The sequence below is a fragment of the Sturnus vulgaris genome, chromosome 3 (assembly GCF_052056855.1).
Source record: "Sturnus vulgaris isolate bStuVul1 chromosome 3, bStuVul1.hap1, whole genome shotgun sequence".
Lineage (NCBI taxonomy): Eukaryota > Metazoa > Chordata > Aves > Passeriformes > Sturnidae > Sturnus > Sturnus vulgaris.
The window spans coordinates 7,808,557-7,826,621 of record NC_142245.1 but is presented as its reverse complement, the minus strand read 5'-3'; the positions used below and the strand labels follow the sequence as shown (position 1 = coordinate 7,826,621).

The following is an 18,065-nucleotide window of genomic DNA, read 5'->3' as shown; positions in this document are numbered from 1 at the left end:
GCAGCACCTTTAGTGCAGACCTGAGATTTTGTGGTCATCTCTTGACCTAATGGTCCAAACAGTGTCCCTTTTTAAGGCATCATTGTCCCAGAAGCAGCCCCTCTCTGGAAGTGGCTGAATACTTTATGAAGCATTGTCTGAGCTTGCTGGCCTTATCCCTGGATAGAAAGGACAAGAATGCAGGATCTGCATCACCTCCCTCGCAGGGCTTGCCTTGTGGCATAGTGACAACTTGGCAAGGTACCAGGCTGTAGCTCTCAGCTTGGGTGAAGGTCTTCAGAAATGAGCATCCCTGATGTTTCAATCCTATATAATGACAGTATTTCATGTGCTGGTACCCAGACATTCCGCATCTTTTATACCACCAGGTAACTTCTGATACTGTCCCAGCATGGAGGACTTGCCAAAGGGAGTCTGGACCAGCACTGAGCTCTGCATCCAGTCACTTAAACTGATAAAATGTGAGCATTCCACTTGAACCTCCCTAGAACCTTGACAGAGGATAACTTAAAACTTCTAATAAAAGTTCAGTGTGAGTCTACTGTCCAAGTCTTTAAATCAGTCTCTCGCATCCTTCACTGAGCAAGGGATGATCAATGTAGTGGTGGCCAAGTGTTTATTTCTGCCACACTATCAGGAGGCTTTGATCTTGCTGCTGGGGTCACCATGCCAAGAATTTCAGAGGAGTGTCTGGGGCCAGCCATCAAATAAGAGGAGTCAGATGCATGCCTGGCTGAGCAGGGAGCTAAAATGACCGTGGATGCTCCTCTTGAAAGCAGACCTGCACATTCTGTATCGATGTTTGCCCTTTGAATTTTTGTGGTATGCCGTCCACTGCCATTGAGCGTTTTCCTTGTCTTCGTCTTCTTTTCTCACGTATAGCTGCTTTTCCAGCAGCAGAGCTGTTGGCAGTAGCCCTGACAGAGTGACAGCACAAGCAAGACTCCTTGTCAAGTGTCTTCCCAAATAAGAAGGGAAATTCTCCCTCGCTGTGAAACTCAGTCAAGCAGGAATTGAAATGTGCCTTCCCTGGAAGAAAAACACTGCCAGGATTGATACAAAGTCTTGCTGTAGTGGCAGTGCTGGAGCAGATCATGCACAGCACATGTATTTTGGGCTTCCTTGAATCCTGATTCCTAATGCTGAAGCCATGCTTTTAGACATTGACCTATTATTTCTGGTGGTCCCCACTGTTTTGTTTAGTCAGGTGTAAATCCGAAAAGTTTGCTAAATGATTTACAGAACTGCAGAGATGCCTTTTTTTGCTGGCAGTTGCTTGTTGAAATTAATTTTGTGGAGGCCAAAAGCCATTTAAATAAGGGTGATGTCTTCTTTTTGAGGAGCATTGTCATGGCAGCTATCCAGGTGCACATGAGGAAGAGCAACTCGTATCTGTTTGAAAGCTGAGAGCAATTATTATCATGAGGGGGAACCTGGCTGCAAAGAAAAGCTGGGTGTGTATTTGGGTGCAAGAAGCAACTCTGTGCCAGGTTTCTGTCCCCTTATTTACCTGCCTGCACTATCCACAGACCTGACTGCCCAGCCAGGTCAAGAGAAAATCCCAGAAAGGCAGACTGGGGGAAAATGCCGGATTTTGGCTCTTAACCCTGTGGGCTTAGAAGCAGGATTTGCAGGGTTTTATACTGAGCAAGGATGTTGGGCTGGGCTGAGCCCTGGGCAGTCAATCCTTTGCTTGCAGCACAGGCTGGATTTTTCAGGACTACTTCAGTTTTCAGCTGGCATAGGCAGGGCTGTGCACAGCCAGGGGAGAAGTTATTTCTACTCTTTCAGCTTTCCTAGACACCTTAAGTAATTGCTGCTGGGGGTGGTTTTGATCAAATTCACATGAAATGCATTTTCCCCCCTAGTCATCAGTGGTATTGCACTCTTTGTGCAAGCTGTCCTTGGAGCTGATGGGTCTCTCCTGTTTGATCCCTCAAGGATCCTGCTTCCAGCAGGCATTCTGGGAGCTTTAAGGACTGTGGGTCATAATCACTAGACATGCATGGCAATGAGATTGGGAAAAAGCAGGAAAACAGTTTTGTCCTGATGTCACCACATCCAGAGCCATGGAAGAGGAGGCCACAGCTGGAGCTGTGGAAACATTTAAGCATGACCAAAGGCTCAGGCACTGGTTTGGGGCAGATCAAGAGAGTGGCATTCATGTTCGCCCAGCTGGTCCCTTGCAAGATGTGGCAGATGGATGAAAAAGTGCATTAGTCAGAGCACAGAATTCATAGTCACATCAGAGCAAACATTGAGGATTCGCCAGAAAAACATTTCTGATCTGTCGAATCCTTCTCAATATGGTCTTCCTAGGAGAGTCAAGCAGCATTCAGTCTGGCATGTGAAATCATCTTACCTGGCAATCGTTGCTCCTAAAATATTTTCTGAGACACTCAGCATCAGCTGTGCCTGTCATCTCCCAGCTATTTGAGCAGCAACAGCCTTCAGTCTTCCTGTCTCTGCAGACCACCTTTCATGCCCTGTGTTTCTGCAAGACCAAGGAAGAGCAAGCAGGCTGGATCTTTTTCCGGGATTTTCCCGGTAGTGATGCTCTAGAGCCGGACAGTGTTACATATTTGAGCCATATGTTGTCATTTAAACTCAGCGCATCCCTAGGCCAGGGAAGCAGTTGTTTTACGCAGACATGGAATTGAAAACACAGCCCTGTGGTCTGATTCATTCAGGACACCTTGGGAAAAGAGGTGGAGGGCATACAAGAAAATGAGAGCAGCCAGGTGAATTTTGGCTCCAGAGGTGGGGGGAAGGTATAGAGGGACCAACATTTCCACTTCCCCCTCCCCTTGTTAGCAGTGTCCAGGCTCGACCAGTTTTGGGAGGCATTGGACTGTAAAACCCCATGCAGACCTGGGCTGCTCGACCAGCAAACCAAGCTGCCACATCAGATCAGCTCACATCCATACTTCCCAAAGCATGCGTCATGCTTTGTTTCAGGCAGGTTTTCCTCTTCCCTCCCTGTCATGTTTGCAGTGCACTGCAGGCAAAATCTTCATAAAGTACAGACATTTCATGTCAGCAATGCTTGGTTTGGCAAAGGATCCTGCACGGGTGACTCATAGGACATCTTACACAGATGGGAACCCTTTAGCAGGGACAGCAACCCTGATGAACCCTCTCCTCTGTCAAAGACCACTGTTGGACAGCTAAAAGCATGTGTGGCACAAAGTCTTTCACATAATCTGGCCCATTTTTGCTCCTCTTCTGTCCCTCAGGAAGGTTTGTCCCTGCACTGGCTGAGCAGGTGTCACATTGCCCTCAGCTGTGTCCCCCACCACACACACACACACCCTGTAGCTGGGACAAACACCTCCACCATGGACCTGGCTGTCTCTCTGTACGAGGCTGACACCTCCTCACCATAATGTGCAATTTTGTTGTCAACTGGTGGAAGAAAAGCCCCATCACCTCCTTTTCCTTCCTCGAGTATCTGTCAGGAATTTGAGCAGGAAAGCTGCTCTTGGTGGTTGGTTCCAACCATACCCAGGGGTCTGGTCCAGGCTCCTCGCTGTGACTGGGGCCCATTTATGTGGCCCTGCCCTCTGGTTCAGGTGGTGCCCAGCTGTGATGATGATGATGATGATGATAATGATGATGATGATGATGATGATTTGGGAGTTTTCTTTCCCCAAGCACCTCTGGGCAGGCACTGCCCAGTGCCCAGTGACTACACAAACTGTGTGAGGCTGGGAGCTTCCCAAGCCAAGTGCCCATCTCTCATGGCAAGCTCTAACTTCAGCTAATTAAGTGACTGGCTGACAGGCAGACATATGAGAAATCAATGTGGCACGGTTCTGTGGAAGTCTGGGAGCACATGCTAGGACAGGCAGCACCGATGGATGAGACTTTGCAATGTCACCTCGAGAATATGTGTCCCTCATGGCTATTCCCTCGCTGTAATTGATGGCCCTCTGGGTGGGAAGTGCTGGTCTGTTCATCGGGGCTGGCAGCACCAGGCTTAGGTAGCACAACCCACTCCTGACTGCCAGCCTGGATGTTGTAGCTGTGAATCTGCAGTTGAGCATCCTCCCAGCTGTTCCTGTGGCTCTCCTGGGTGATCAGTGGAAGCCGCATGGGTGACAAGCTGTAGAAGTGCATCATTCCCTCTGTTGATTCAGGAACAAATGTCTGTGCAGACAGCAGCAGTGTGCCATATTCTCAGGGGCAAGGTTGTTGCTGACTGCTCTAACAGCTGGTTGTGTATTCAGAGGTTTCCTGGCCCACTGGAGACACCATTACTGACTGTGTGCAGAACTTCCTGGCTGTTCCAGCTCTGGCATGACTGTGGTTCTGAAAGAGAGCTGAGGAAGTGAGCGTTGGACTTGCGACACCTCTGCTCCTGGGGATCTGGCTCTGTCAAGAAGTGCCCTGGATGATGTCTCCTGTCCTCCAGCATGTCCTGCCTGAATCTTTCCAGAGCTGGCTGCTGATGCCCTCCAGGCTCCCGTGGTCCTTGCAATGCTGGTTGTTTGTCTGAGCCAAGAGAGGGGTTTCTGCCATTTCATGGAACTAAGCACTGCAGTGTAGATTTGGGATGGTAGGATTTTTGCAAATATGCTCAGAATTTCCACAGGTGTGCCATGACTGTGCAGATATTCAGGTTCAAAACAAATGCAAAGGTCCATGGAGACCCTCACCAATCATTTCTGATGCCATTTGATCCTTGAGGGAAAAGGCCAGTGCAGACAAGAGAGCTGGGAGTCCCAGATCCTTCTTACATCTTTGCCCCATGCTGCACTCATCTTCTCTCCTGTTGTCAAAAAAATACTCATAGAGAAATATTTCACTGTTGATCTCTGTCCTGCTCCTGTCACCCTGTGCCAGACTGTTCTAGTTCATTCCATATGTACCTGTCCCTGCACACCCATGGGATTGCTCTCAGGGTGCCTTGCCCAGCTGGCATTTTGCTCTAAGCTTTGTTTGTCTTCTTGTCCTGCTTTTGCCATTGTACATTGGTGTAGCAGCTCTTCCTTAGAGCATCACCAGCCAAGAGGGCTTTTCCAGGGGCTGTTATAACTAAGGGTTGTGTGTGGGAATGCTGTGATAAAAGGCCTCTTCAAGTTTGAATGAAATAGCACAGTTTGAAATGCAAAATAAGCCCTGATGAAGAGCACTGGACTTGGAGCACGTTCACAAAGACACCATCCCTCTCCTGTTGCTGCTGCGTATCTGCAAGAGGAGAAGAGCTGGAGCTGAAATTCTGCAAGACGTGTTTACTCTTTGATTTCTACTACGTGGAAATGAGATGAAATTAATTCCCTCAGCAATCGCTTTGACTGCAGACTCAGGGAAGTGCAATTTCTGGTACAGAAGTGCAGATAGTCAGATGGGTCGTGGATGCCCTCAGTCTTCACGCCAGAGCAGGGCTTCTTAGCTCAGAGATGACCTAACACGAGTGCAAGGAAAACCCAGCAGCATCAGCCCTGGTTTACTGCAAACTTGCCCAATGGTTCCACTGGAGGAAGGGACACGGGGGTGTGTCAGGACTGGTGGTTTATATCAACACAGGACCTGTATGTATCCCAATGTACTGGGGAGATTCTCCGGAAATTGCTCTTTCCCATCTGCAGTGTGACTGAGGGTCAAAAGAGGAAAATAACTAATCCAACTATTCCAAGGACTGTGTTGTTGTGCACTCATCTCCTGGAGACATTAAGTTATGGCAAAAACACCACTGTCTGCCTCATATTAAAACTGATTCTTGGCCTCTGTCTGGAAGGGTCAGCTTGGAAACACCCTCTGTATTCATCTCAGATTCCCAAGAGGTGAAGAAAATGTGTAATGGTTTAGAGGCTGCTTTAATCCTTTGGGGTTTTTCCCTCTGCCTTGTGGGTTTGGGACTCCTGGATCCTGGCCCTGCAGTAATGCAGCATGAGTTGTTTTAGGGTACTAATAAATGTTCCTTTGGTTTTCTGTTATGCACTATCACAGCTTGTTCTGAAAGAGCTCCTGTGCCAGAGAGACAGCCCCTGGGACAGAGAGATCTTAAATGCAAATTTCAGAAGGGACTTGTGCTGTGGGAACTTTGGTGTCACCATGCTGCTGTGTCTTGCTGGAAAATTCCAGGGACGGGGAGCTCAGATGGTGCAGGCAATTCTGTGGTTGCTCTGTGAGCCTCAGGCAGCCGTCCTGGCTCTGCCTCATTCCTACCATGTCCTGGAATGCAAGGAAAGCCCATGGGGGTTCGATGCTGCACACATACTCACAGCCACAGCCTGGGAGAGGAGTGAGAAGCAGGGACCACATGGAAGGGTCCAGCAGGAGCAGGGAGACACCAGTGCCTGTCCCAGATTGCAGGATAAATGGTGCAGTTGCCTGACCCTCCTCCTGTGCACCGACCAAGCCCTGCCACGTGTGTGCAGGACCCTGGGCAGGGGCTTTGTAGCAGGCAGAAGGTTGTGATGGAGACCAGCCACACTCTAAGAATAGCCTGTGTTATTTTCACATCCTTGCTGTTTCTCAAACACCATTAGAAGGCAATCCTTTCCTCCAGGATTGCAGTCTCATCCCAGGGACAAATTTGCCTCAGCAATTTTTGCTGATTGGAAATTCACCTAGAGAGCAGATTTGCCATTTGTGCTGCCTACCCATCTTCCCAGCAGCCTTGTGCAGCAGAAACAGCAGCAGTGCAGAAGTCTACCCAACACAGGGCACTTGTTCACACCCCGAAATGATCACTTGGAAAACTGCCTAATACCACCACCTCCTGGCAGAGGCACTTAAAGCCCCGTCATTCTGTTTCATTCTGTGAAGTCCTGTTAGTGTTGTATCTAAGCATCAGAAATTTGTTTATTTTAATTGGCACGCACATTTCTTTTTGTGATGGAGAATTATTCTGTGGGGCTTTGAGGAGTGCCACATATGGCAAGCCAGAGTACACACACAGGAAGTTTATGTCTTGATGTCTCTGCTGCCCTATGAATTTAAGAAGGCACCTCTCTTAATTAACTTTCCTGAGGAGATTTTTCCTACTTGAGGCCAGGATGCAGTGTACATTATAATGGGAGCCGTCAGGAAAATTATTGATTTTGTTAGTAATGTTTCTGAAATTGTGCCATTCTGGTAATTCTATTAGGTTCTCTTGGAAAGCTTAACTGAGAGCATTTTTATATCCTTGATTAGTTTTTTAATACATGATAATTTCCCCTAACTCATCAACACAAAGCAAGATTAGCTGCCTGCTTGGTAACCATTTTTCCTATGTACAAACCTACTGCAGCAATAATTACAACCTGAAAAAATTATTACAGATATTCATTATAAAATACGATTACAATGAGCCGTGCCGCATTGTTACACTTTCACAGCCATCACTTGCTCTTGAGTAAATGGTTTCATTAAAAGCATGAAGGACAAACTTAATACACTTCTGACTCACAGCAAACAGGACAAGAAATCATCCTGGCTGCTTCTCTGAGTGCTTGAGGTGTTTACCCTGAATGAGTAGAAAATGTTGACTCTGCTGCCAAATACTTGTAGCTTAACAGAGGGGCTCTGGGTGGCAAGTGCAGATGTGCAAGAAGAGGAGAAAGACAGAAATCGTGGCAGTGTGAGCTCAATTTCACTCCCCTAGAGTGTGGCTTTCTTCTATGTTTATGTGTTTCAGAGCTGGGATTTGCCAGGAACATCAGATCCTCCTTCATCATATCTTGGAGCAGCCTTGGGGCTGCTTCAGCTTCTGCTGGGTGCTCGTGGAAAGTGCAGAGGAGCCAGGGATGGGATCATTTCTTCAAAGGACAGGGCATTCAGGTTTGGGCAGGGAGGGAGCAATGGGAAAGCTTGTTTAAATAAAAGCATTGACAGGAGGGAAGTGCTGTCAAGTGAGTGTGGGGGAAAAGCAAACCCAGCCGGAAGGCCAGCAGCAAGTACAGGACTGCAGTCACTGACTTGGCTTTTTGTTTTGTTCTGTTACTCCTTCTTATTTTTTGTCTGGATCAAGATGAGAGCCAGGAGGAGGTCCTGTCCTCACAGCAGTGCCATGACAGTGAGCAGAGCCTCCAGGGAGGAGCAGAGACCACTGGATTTCTGTCCTATTGTCTTTGCAATGACTTTGCACTGTAGGAAGGACCACAGCAGCACAGGTCCACCCCATGTTTGTACCCCAGGTTTGGCCACTTCCTGGTGAGCGGCTTTCAGCCAGTAGTTTCTGTGAGTCCCTGAAAAGACCTGGAAAACTTCTGTGCTATTTTTTTTTTCCCTGGAAGAGCAATTTTTACTTTATTGGGTGGCTCAAGGAGAAAATTTCTCTCCTGGTGGCCACAGCCTCCTGTGAGGTTTTCAGCTTCTGTGGTGTGTGCTTGTGACTGTGCTCTGAGCAGTGACTCTGCCTTTGGACCTGTCCTGATGATGTTCCAGGGGCAAATTCAGCAACTCCTGGGTCATGTGAGAGGGAATTGCAGTTCAGCTCTCTAATGGGAGAGGACTAAACCTTGAAGGCTTGGGAAAGGATGTGCTGCTTGTAAAGTAAAATTTAAGAGGTAAAAATTTCACCATCAGTGAAGCTTTCCATGTGCCTGCCCTAACCAGAAAGGCCATTTTTCCTTTGCATTCCTTTCATAGAAAAAGTCCTAACTCCAACGTCCCTTTCAAGCTTGTAAATTAGAACTTCCAAAGCCCAAACTGAGCAGCTGATCATGATGTTGTTCATGAATCTGCTGAGCCTGGGGAGACAGAACCTCTTCCATTCCCAAGCTTGAGCAGTGGATCGTGCTTCCAGGGGCTTGGTCTGTGCTGGTTCTCAGTGCCCATGCAATGTGTGCAAGCTGCCAAGGGGCTTTTCTATACCACAGGTTTTTGGAAAGGGACATGCTTTGCCAAGACACCTCTGGGGGTGGTTGGCCCAGGCTGTATCATGCCCAGCCATGGCCTCTGGCCATGCCAGGGAGGGTGGCACCTGCAGTCTGCTGGTGCTTTGTGGTCCGTGCCCATCCTGAGGCAATCTTGGCCCATTGGCTCCTGCCCTTTGCTTTTGACTGTGCTGTCCCTCCAGCCTGTGCCACCAAAACCACTGTTTTCTGTCCACAGCCCCCTTTTCCTTCTCTTTCCACCCTCCTCCTCTATCTTCTTGTCCATCTGCTGTTCTGCTCCCTGTTTCTTCTCCTTCCTTTTCCCCCCTTACTCTTGAATCTCTATTTCTTCTTCTCTGTTCCAGCAAAACGATATCAATCAAGGTGATAGATGATGAGGAGTATGAGAAAAACAAGACCTTCTACCTAGAGATCGGGGAGCCCCGGCTGGTGGAGATGAGTGAGAAGAAAGGTGGGGGATGTGCTCTGAGGCTGAGCCCAGCCTGTATGTCCCTGTCTGGCTCACTCATGTCTGACACCTGCAACACCGAGCTCACATCACTGGTGCCTATGGAAAAGGGCAGGAGCAAGGCCACTCCCCGTCCCCCCTGAGCACAGCCTTTCCCCAGACCATCAAGGCACGACCTCAGCCAGGTGATGAGGATGCTCCTGCCCTTCCCCATATGCCCCAGGGGGAATGTGCAGCCCCTTTCCCCCACCCAACCATCTCTGTCACCACAGCACCCAGGCGGACGTGACCTGCATGTGTGTGCGACGCCAATCATGTGTTTGCCTTTGTCTTGTGTTCCCACAGGAAATTCATTACCCTTAGAGTACTTGACCGTGAGGAGTATGAGAAAGAGTGCAGTTTCTTCCTTGTGCTTGGGGACCCGGTGTGGCTACGACGAGGAGTGAAAGGTGTGAGAGTAAAACCAGACCAGCTCTCGAGACGCTGCCGCTTTCTCTGTGTCTCCCTACTCTCACACTCCTTTCTCCTCGCACTTTGGCTCCTCGTTTTGCCCTCCCTCCTTCGAAGCTTGGCCGCTGCACCTTTTTGCTCTGTTTTCTTTCCTCTTTCATTTTGAGAGGGTTCCATCCCGCTCAGCGGGGCCCCAGGGAGTGAGGAGTGCTCCTGGGACTACCCTGGAGCTCTCAGGCAGGCGATGGGGAGCATCACCAGCCCCCAGAGACATTTTGGGAGTGCTGCCTGCTGCACCTTCGTTTAATCAAAGAGAACATCCAGCCTCGACAAGTGAAAAGGGCAGCGCTACATCATTTTTATCAGAAGATAAAGCAACTTTTGCTTGAAATAAAATGCATGGCCGGAGCAGTAATTTTAGTCTTTTCATACTGGCACTAGGATTTGAAAATAGACAAGAATCACAGTCCAAGTAGGTAATACCATGAGATGCAATCAGTTTAGGTAAATCAGGTTATGTTCAAATGAAGTTTCATGGCTCTGCATTGGATAATAGCTTCTCACAGGAATAATAAAAACTATTTCCTCTCTCATCACATTTCTAAACCAAATGCCAAACTTCCCAAAAAGACAGAGTTCACCTATTTTCCCATGCATTTTTTCTGCTAGAAAATTAAGTGAGGATTAATGGCAACAGCTGGTTCTGCACACTACTGGTGGCTGAGCAAGAAGCAGTTTTAGAGTTATTTAAGGGATGGACCATTATTAAAGCCTTAGCAGAAGATTTGGTCTGTCTATCTTGGAGCTTCTTTCCAGTTTCTGGGACATCAGCTCTCCTTCCAGCAGGCATTAAGCTGTAATATTTATTTGATCAGACCAGAGAGGGCCCTCAGTGGTCCCCCACACTGAATGGGAACATGCCACATTCCTCTTCAGCTCAGGTGCTAAATCAGCTTCCCTGCTGGTTTATGTGACTACCTAACAAAAGCTGGGCTAAAAAATCAGACACTGGCATGACTCAGGCACTGCAGGTGGGGTCTATGTCATTAAATGGTGCTGGTGGCATCTCTGGAGCATAGACAGCACTGCCAGGATAAAGTTACACATGGATGACTCAGCTCAGCAGCTCCATCCTTGCCCACAGGGGCCAGTATGGGCTCAGCCTTGCAAATCCAGCAGGAGCAAACATGCTTTCCAGATCCAAGGTTTAAAATTTGTGGTCCCAGCTCTGGAGATCCCAGCTGAAATTTTAAATTAAAAATAAAAGGAAAAGGAAAAAAAAAATCTCATATTCCTAGTCACAAAGATAAGTGGAGAAACCTGAGAGAAGTTCAGGCTTGCCAGCTCGCTAGGTGGAATGCAAGAGAAAACTTTAAAAGACTATTTAAAGCAGCTATTTGCTGCTTTGGTCATGCAATCTTTTTTTTCTTTCTTTTTTTTTTAAACTTGTTTCTTTGTACTTGGTCTGGTACAAGAAGCAGCGAGGCAGGAGGAACAGTGTGCTTAGAGAGATGAGGACATTTCTGAAATGTCACCCCTGGGCTGTGGTGGGGCCCAAGATCCACTAGAACAGTAAGGGAGAGACTTTTTCTTTCGGTTTGGAGATCTGAAACGTTGAGCAACAAGACCCTTAAGCCAAGCCTTGCCACAAACTTTTCTTCTCTCATTGTCTATGCCAAAAGTGCAGCTGCCACTGGAGCCATTGCTCCCCATCAGACAGCTGGAGGAGGTCAAAGCCAGTAGCTGCTGCACATGGGACATTTTGTATACCCCCCAGGACAGAACTGCCTGTGAGACCAATGGAAGATCTTGCACATACAATTCAAAGGGGAAAAATGAATTTTTTGGAGTCTTTTAACCCCATATCCAACCCATATCTGCAATGGTTTTTATTTTAAATCCACAATCCCATGAAACATTTCTGTTTAGTGTCTTTCTCTTAACACTAATGTTATCTTGCAGCTTTACAGATATGAAATCTCTGCCCTGGGATCTGGTGTCTTTCTGTGGATATCCGTTTTGATTTCATTATTCATTTACTTTTCTTCTTCTGTGTTTGTCTCTGTCTCCTTCACAGCCCTGTTGTTGAATGAGCTTGGTAAGCGCGCATTCATTTTTCCTTTCCATTTTTCTGGTTTGCGTATTTTTGGAAGACAATAGATTTTGCTTGATGTTTTTCTTTGCTCACAGCATTCTTTTTTAGGGTGGTCAGCACTGTTTAAGTAAGCTCAGGTACCTAATGCCCCATCTTTCCTTAGAGTAGAGCCCCAAAGTATTATTAATATTATATTATAAATATTATATATATGTAATATATATAATATATACATTAATATTATAAATATTAAGAGGTGATGCAAGGACCATTTTTGGGAGGGTAATGCTGTTACAGCCGGAGTAAATCTGACAGCACTCCCGAGATAAAAACCTGTGCCATGCAAATTAACCCATCACCTCTAAACTGGTGTGGCAGAAACAGGATTTTCTGGCCACTTGGGGATGCTTGTGGCTGGACAGGAAAGTTGGCCAATCCTTTTTGAAGAGACAGTACAAACTTTGCCTCCTGTCTTGGGGAGACTTAGAGCCTAAACAGCCTTTGTATTTCCTTGCTGGCCACCTCCAGGATAGGGCAGCTGGGGAGGGAACCCAATCTACCCTCGTTCTCCAAAGTACTCACAGCCCCAGGGCAGACTTTACCCCTTCCACAGCATATATTGGACACCAAGAGGTGGCAGCTTGCAGATGTGGGTTGAAAAGCCTTTGTTCAGGTCCCCCCCACCCCTATCCCTGAAGTGTGTGTTGGGGAGCAGGCCCCATGTCCACAGCAGGGCAGGGAAGGACCACCATGTCTGTGTTGATGTGCAAATGCTAATTCTCATTTATTCTCTCTCTCTCTCTGCCTTTTTCTCATTTTTGGTTTCATCTAGGTGGCTTCACCATCACAGGTATGGATTTCTACTCTTCCCCGTCCCCCTGTTCCTTTCTCTTAATGGCCATTATATTCTCTTAATGGCTCACCCTGCTCTTTCCTCTTGGTTTCCTCTTTGCTTTTGTTCTGTCCTGGAGGGAAACTCTGGAATGGTAAGACAGCGCAGAGCCCTGGCTGGTCCCATTAACAGCGTGTTCTCTCACAGAGTGCTCTGCCTGCCACTCACACTTAACCCCATCTTGGGGAGGGTGACCTGTCACCCCCCCAGGTGACAAGCAACTCCACTCCATGTCTTGGAGCAGGGTGGGCTTCTCCATTTGATCCAGTTGTGCTGTACCTATGCACAGGGCTCTTTCCTCACTACCCTAGCCTAAGACAGGTGCCTGAGCATTGCGGGAGGTGCAGGAGCCCATGGCTGCTTCAGATGTGCAGCCCCTGCCCTTCCCAGCAGCCAGACCCAGCAGCAGGGCTGGCTCCTCTGTCACAAGCTAGCCAAGCTTCCCTTCCCAAGCACAAGACAAGAAGGTCCTGACTCCCACGCGTTGCAGAGCCGCCCCTCAGGAGCCGTGGAAGCAATTCAGATTTAGAAGGCTCTGGCTCCAAGGTGGGTCTCTCTGGCCTGCAAGAGGAGAAGGGCTTTCCCTCAACTCAGTGCCACCTGAGGAGACAAGGGGCAGCCAGCAAGGGAGCAGCACTAACCCCGTGTGACATAAGAATGGAGTTTACTAACTGCACGGGGACAGATTGTACAGTGTGTGCAGTCCCCCCGCTGATCTCCTGCTGATCACTTTAATAGGCAAACCTGTCTTCAGGAAGGTCCAGGCTAGAGATCATCCTGTTCCTTGCACCGTGGTCTCCATCCAAGGTACCTGTGGTGTGGTACCATGTCAGTCTCAGGTCGACTGTCTGGGTTGTTTGCCTACTGACAGATTAACTCCAGTCCATTTTAGCCCTTATGTCCTTCTGCCCATCCTTGAGGTGGACTGGGAGGGAGTTCACTGGGGTCTGCACAAGGAACAGTTACAAAGGGCATGCTGCCTGCAGTCCCCATGCCCCAGAGGTTTCACAGATGACAGTGGAGGTGCAGACCTGCTTCACTGATCTTGTAGTCCCTCTGCTGCCTCCTCTTTTAGTGTTTGGTGCTGTGGATGGCTTCTTACATCTGTGCTATTTCCTCCAGCCCCACCATCACAGCAGGCATTGGCTGCCAGCACTCCTGTCCAAGGCAAAGCCCTGCCCTGAAGGAGGAAGAGCCAAGATTTCATATGTGGCTCAGCCCTGGGGCTGCTGACAGTTCTCTCTTGTTATATCAGGGCAGGAATTGTTATATCAGGGTGGAATTGCCTTGACCATACCTCAGTGCAAACCTGGAGTGCTGGGGGATGGAGCATCCTTAGTGCTGATCTTTCCCCTTCCCAGGGTCCCTGTGAGAGAGGCAGCAATTACCCAGCAAATAAGCTATTCCCCAACCCAAAGATGAGCAGAACTCCTCCTGAGGCTGGATGAGTTGCAGACCTCTTGGTAGCATTTCATAAAATTATGCTGTCTGTTGCTCCATGAACTCCTTCTCCACTGTTCTGTCACTGACACTCCCACCTGGAGGCCTCCTGACCTCCCCCTCCAACATAAAGCCAGATCCAGAGTGACCAGCTGGGCCTGGTTCACCCACAGGCTCTTTGCTTTGCAGAAGAGAATGAAGAGAAGCAGCCACTGACCAGCAAGGAGGAGGAAGAGCGTCGGATTGCAGAGATGGGGCGCCCTGTCCTGGGGGAGCATACGAAACTCGAGATCATCATTGAGGAATCCTATGAGTTCAAGGTACTGTTCATATCCTGCATCCCTGTTCTTCTTCCCCCCTAGCTGGGGACCCTCTTTTTGGATTTGCACAGCACTGGGAGGCACAAGTTGATGGTATTGGAGCCAAGTGAGGCAGTGAATTGGAATCACACACAAAACAGGATCTGGAATCCCAAATGCTGCAGGTTGCTTTAAAACATGACCGTGTTCTCAAAGTGAGTTTTACACTCTGGTCCTGCCTTGAGTGAGCCCCAAGGCTGGCACTCCCAGTGCAAAGGTCTCATAACCCCAAATGCAAGTAATGGTTGTGCAGTTCAGCTGCCATGAATGCATATGCCAGGCCAAGAGCTGAAAACTGGCCATTTCATGATCTTTCCCATTTTTCTGTAGTACAAAAATACAACTGGCCACCCTTACTGTTGCTCTGAGATGGTTCAAACTCCTATCCATGAGCAGGTTTCCAGAGGTCCTTTTCAGTAGAAAAGGAAGTGCAAGTATTTACATTTGGGTTTGCTGCTGGGGCTCTTTAGCTTAAAATCTGCTGAGCTTGTTCCATAAACACATGGCCATAAGCACTGGCACTGATGGGTTTTAGCCCAGTATATCCAGCCCCTAATTCTCTACTCTGCATCTTCATCCACAGAACACAGTGGACAAGCTCATTAAGAAGACAAACCTGGCCCTGGTGGTTGGCACAAACAGCTGGAGGGAGCAGTTTATCGAGGCCATTACTGTCAGCGCGGGTGAGTTTGGGCCACAGCTCCAGGTGAATTACGATCACCCTCGCTTGGCTGTATCACTAGCACAGACTGCAGTGGAGCAGCAGGAGGCAAAACAGGTGGCAAAGTTATTTACAGCGTCTGCATAAATAAGGCAGCTGATTAAACCCTTTTGTGAGGGCACTTTGTCTCATGTGTAGGAAACCTTCTGCATGAAGCGTGTCTGTAGCACCAGACAGAGCAACAACTTGGCTGGTAGCCGACAGCAGAGGGTGAAAAGTCAGTTCAGTGGGAGAAATCTGAGAGGTGAACACAGTGTGGAAATTCAGAGTGCCATAAATTATGCTGGTGTGAAGTAACAGTGCTCCCCTTCCCTGGTTCTCTCCTCTGTGGTGAGGACAATGCAATAGGCAGGATGCAAACCCTGAAGGCAGTCACTCTCTGTGAGCCAAAATTTGCCCTTGACACACCCTCCTTTCTGGAACTCCTGCTGCCCCAGCTGTGGCTGGAGGATTATGGCTCAGCAGCCCAATAGCTGCAGCTGCATATCATATCTGCGGTCGAACCAGATCCTGTGTGATCTTACCTTCCCTCCCTTTGAGAATTGCCTTTCCCTCAAATGCCCTGTCATACCCTTCTTGCAGGTGCCAGTGCCACGTTTATCAGAATGCCCAGTACAGGATATATTATCATACCCATGTATGTGGAAGAAGAAAGAAAGAAGGTCTCCTCCAGATGTTGTTTCAACAGCTGGAAACACTATTACTTACTGGCTGGATGTTGCAACCTCACAGCCCAACTTGGGCTGTGTGCACACATTAGGGCAAAATCCACCATCTTAAATGAAATCCCTGGGGAAGGCAATTACCTCTCATCTGGCCAGTTGTGCACTGAAATGCATGGGGGAGCACTCAGCTTCCTACCTCTAACTCTGCTATACAAGATAACCTCTGCCCAGCACCGGGTAGTTAAAAATGAGGGCAGTACCATTTACCTTCTGCCTCTGGAAAACGAGGGCAGAACCCTGTGCAACAGCTTTCTCCTCAGATTGTGATCCCTCCTCTTGTAGCACAGCTCTTCTCAGAGTCTCCAAGCAAAATCCTCACATTATTTTGCATTCAGCGTGAACTTATCATGCAAGACAATCCTTGCTGCAGGTTTTGTAGCTAATATGGCTAAACTAATCTATGCCAGAACCAATTATGTAATTGCATCCCATGTTAAAGCCACTGATGGTTGGATCCTATTTCTGTGATGCATGTAAAGACTACAGTTATGTGGAGACCTTGTTGCCCCCATGTCTTGAATATACAGCCATGATCAGAGCTATCAGATGATTAACAAGCATTTCATAAATGAGATGTATTTAGGTGGACATGAGCTTTCTCTTGCAGTTGTGGATCAGTAGTTTGTCTCAGAGCTCTGGAGGTACCCTGGCTTTAGCTCCTTAAGCTTTGTGCCAGATAAGTTAAAATGCCTTAAATGCTGGAGGTTGGGTTTGAGTTTTTTCCCATACAGCTCACCCTGCATACCAGGTGAAAGTCACCTGTCACCACTTCAAAATGTAACATCCCAGCTGAGAAAAGAAACATTAAACTCCCATTTTCCACTCAATGATCAACTCAGGGAAGTGTTTGCAGGGGGATGGAGCAGCAGAAGGTGAAGTCTGTGGAAGAGCAGTGCAGGTGCAGACAAGGCTGTGCCATGTTGTGCTGTGCCATTCTGGGCTGTCCAGAGTCTGTCACTCAGCTCCTTTAGTATGCACCCAAAAGCTATAAAGTTTCTTCCACAGCAAAAACATTCTGGGACCTACAGGCCTGTTTCTGAATGCACCCCTAGGTCACCATCCAACACCGCTCTGTGTTTCAAGTCACCTCCACAAGATCTGGCCAGCTCTTCAAAAGAGAGACATCGTGGCTGCTTAACAAAATGACAGACAGATCTGGATGAGTGTTATGACAGTGGCATTCATGTTTGGTTTTCAGTCTGTTTCATCATCTCTGTAAAGATTTAGGTCCATAGCAGCCCTGATGCCACGCCGATCTTGACAGACGATTGAAATACCTGCTGCAGAATTACAGCATGAGCACAGCATTGCATATCCTGTCATTAGCAGCCTTTGCATGTTGAGGGAAAACACAGGCCAACATAGGCTTTCCAGGCTGGAAAACTGTTCCTTATCTTCACAACAATGCACAGGAATAGGTATTTATATCTGCCAAAATAATAACACTGATTAGCTACTGTTTTGTGCCATAGTGAGTTTGAAGCTCTAAAGCTTGCATCCTTCTATTGCTAAGGAGCTTCTTCCAACAGCCGTGCAGGAAGACCTGCTGGTTCACATCCTTGGTGGGAAAAAAAACCAAAACATCAAAGACGTGGAAAATCACCAGATAAATTGCAAGGGATGTCTTTAACATGACTTACAGTGGCCTTGGAATACTAAACATTCATGACTTAGAAATTCAGCCTTGTTTCTTAAGGGCAGCAGGAAAGCTCCCACTGACTTAGTTGGGAAAGTGTCACCTCCCTTTCAAGTCCAGGAGTGGTTCCAGTGTGAGCAGGAGGAATTTCTGACTATGCCACAACAGTGATGTTGTGCACTGTGCCAGGCTGGGAAAGCCCCACATTTGCCATGCAGCCTGCCGAAGGCACAGGTTGTGTCTCCAGACAGCTCCTCAGAGCTGCAGGAGTCAGGTAAGGGGTCACCAGCCAGAGTGGGCTCCCTGGTGGGGTCAGTCCCACACCGTGGGGACTCCCTGTAGGCTGATGCCCAAGTGGTTTTGCAGACAGGTGAGGTGCCAATGCCTGGAGCAGGAAAGGGAGTTCCCACTGACCTTGGAGAGACCAGACATCAAGGAATGAGCTTATAGGGAAGCATGTGAAGGGGCAAG

The 18,065-nt window shown here is 48.1% G+C and overlaps 1 protein-coding gene across 6 annotated transcripts in view; it reads left to right on the top strand.

Annotated features, from left to right (window-relative positions):
* Nucleotides 1–18,065, top strand: part of SLC8A1 (solute carrier family 8 member A1) — a 114,854-nt gene that overhangs the window by 81,686 nt on the left and 15,103 nt on the right. For 2 of the 6 annotated variants that reach the window (XM_088160862.1, XM_088160864.1), the window contains exons 3-7: nt 9,173–9,279; nt 11,804–11,824; nt 12,654–12,671; nt 14,343–14,473; nt 15,096–15,195. In XM_088160862.1, coding sequence (XP_088016988.1) covers nt 9,173–9,279; nt 11,804–11,824; nt 12,654–12,671; nt 14,343–14,473; nt 15,096–15,195 — 377 coding nt within the window. Of the gene's footprint in view, nt 1–9,172; nt 9,280–9,621; nt 9,726–11,803; nt 11,825–12,653; nt 12,672–14,342; nt 14,474–15,095; nt 15,196–18,065 lie in introns of all 6 variants that reach the window. The other 4 variants (XM_088160865.1, XM_088160867.1, XM_088160866.1 and 1 more) reach the window with 4 other exon arrangements.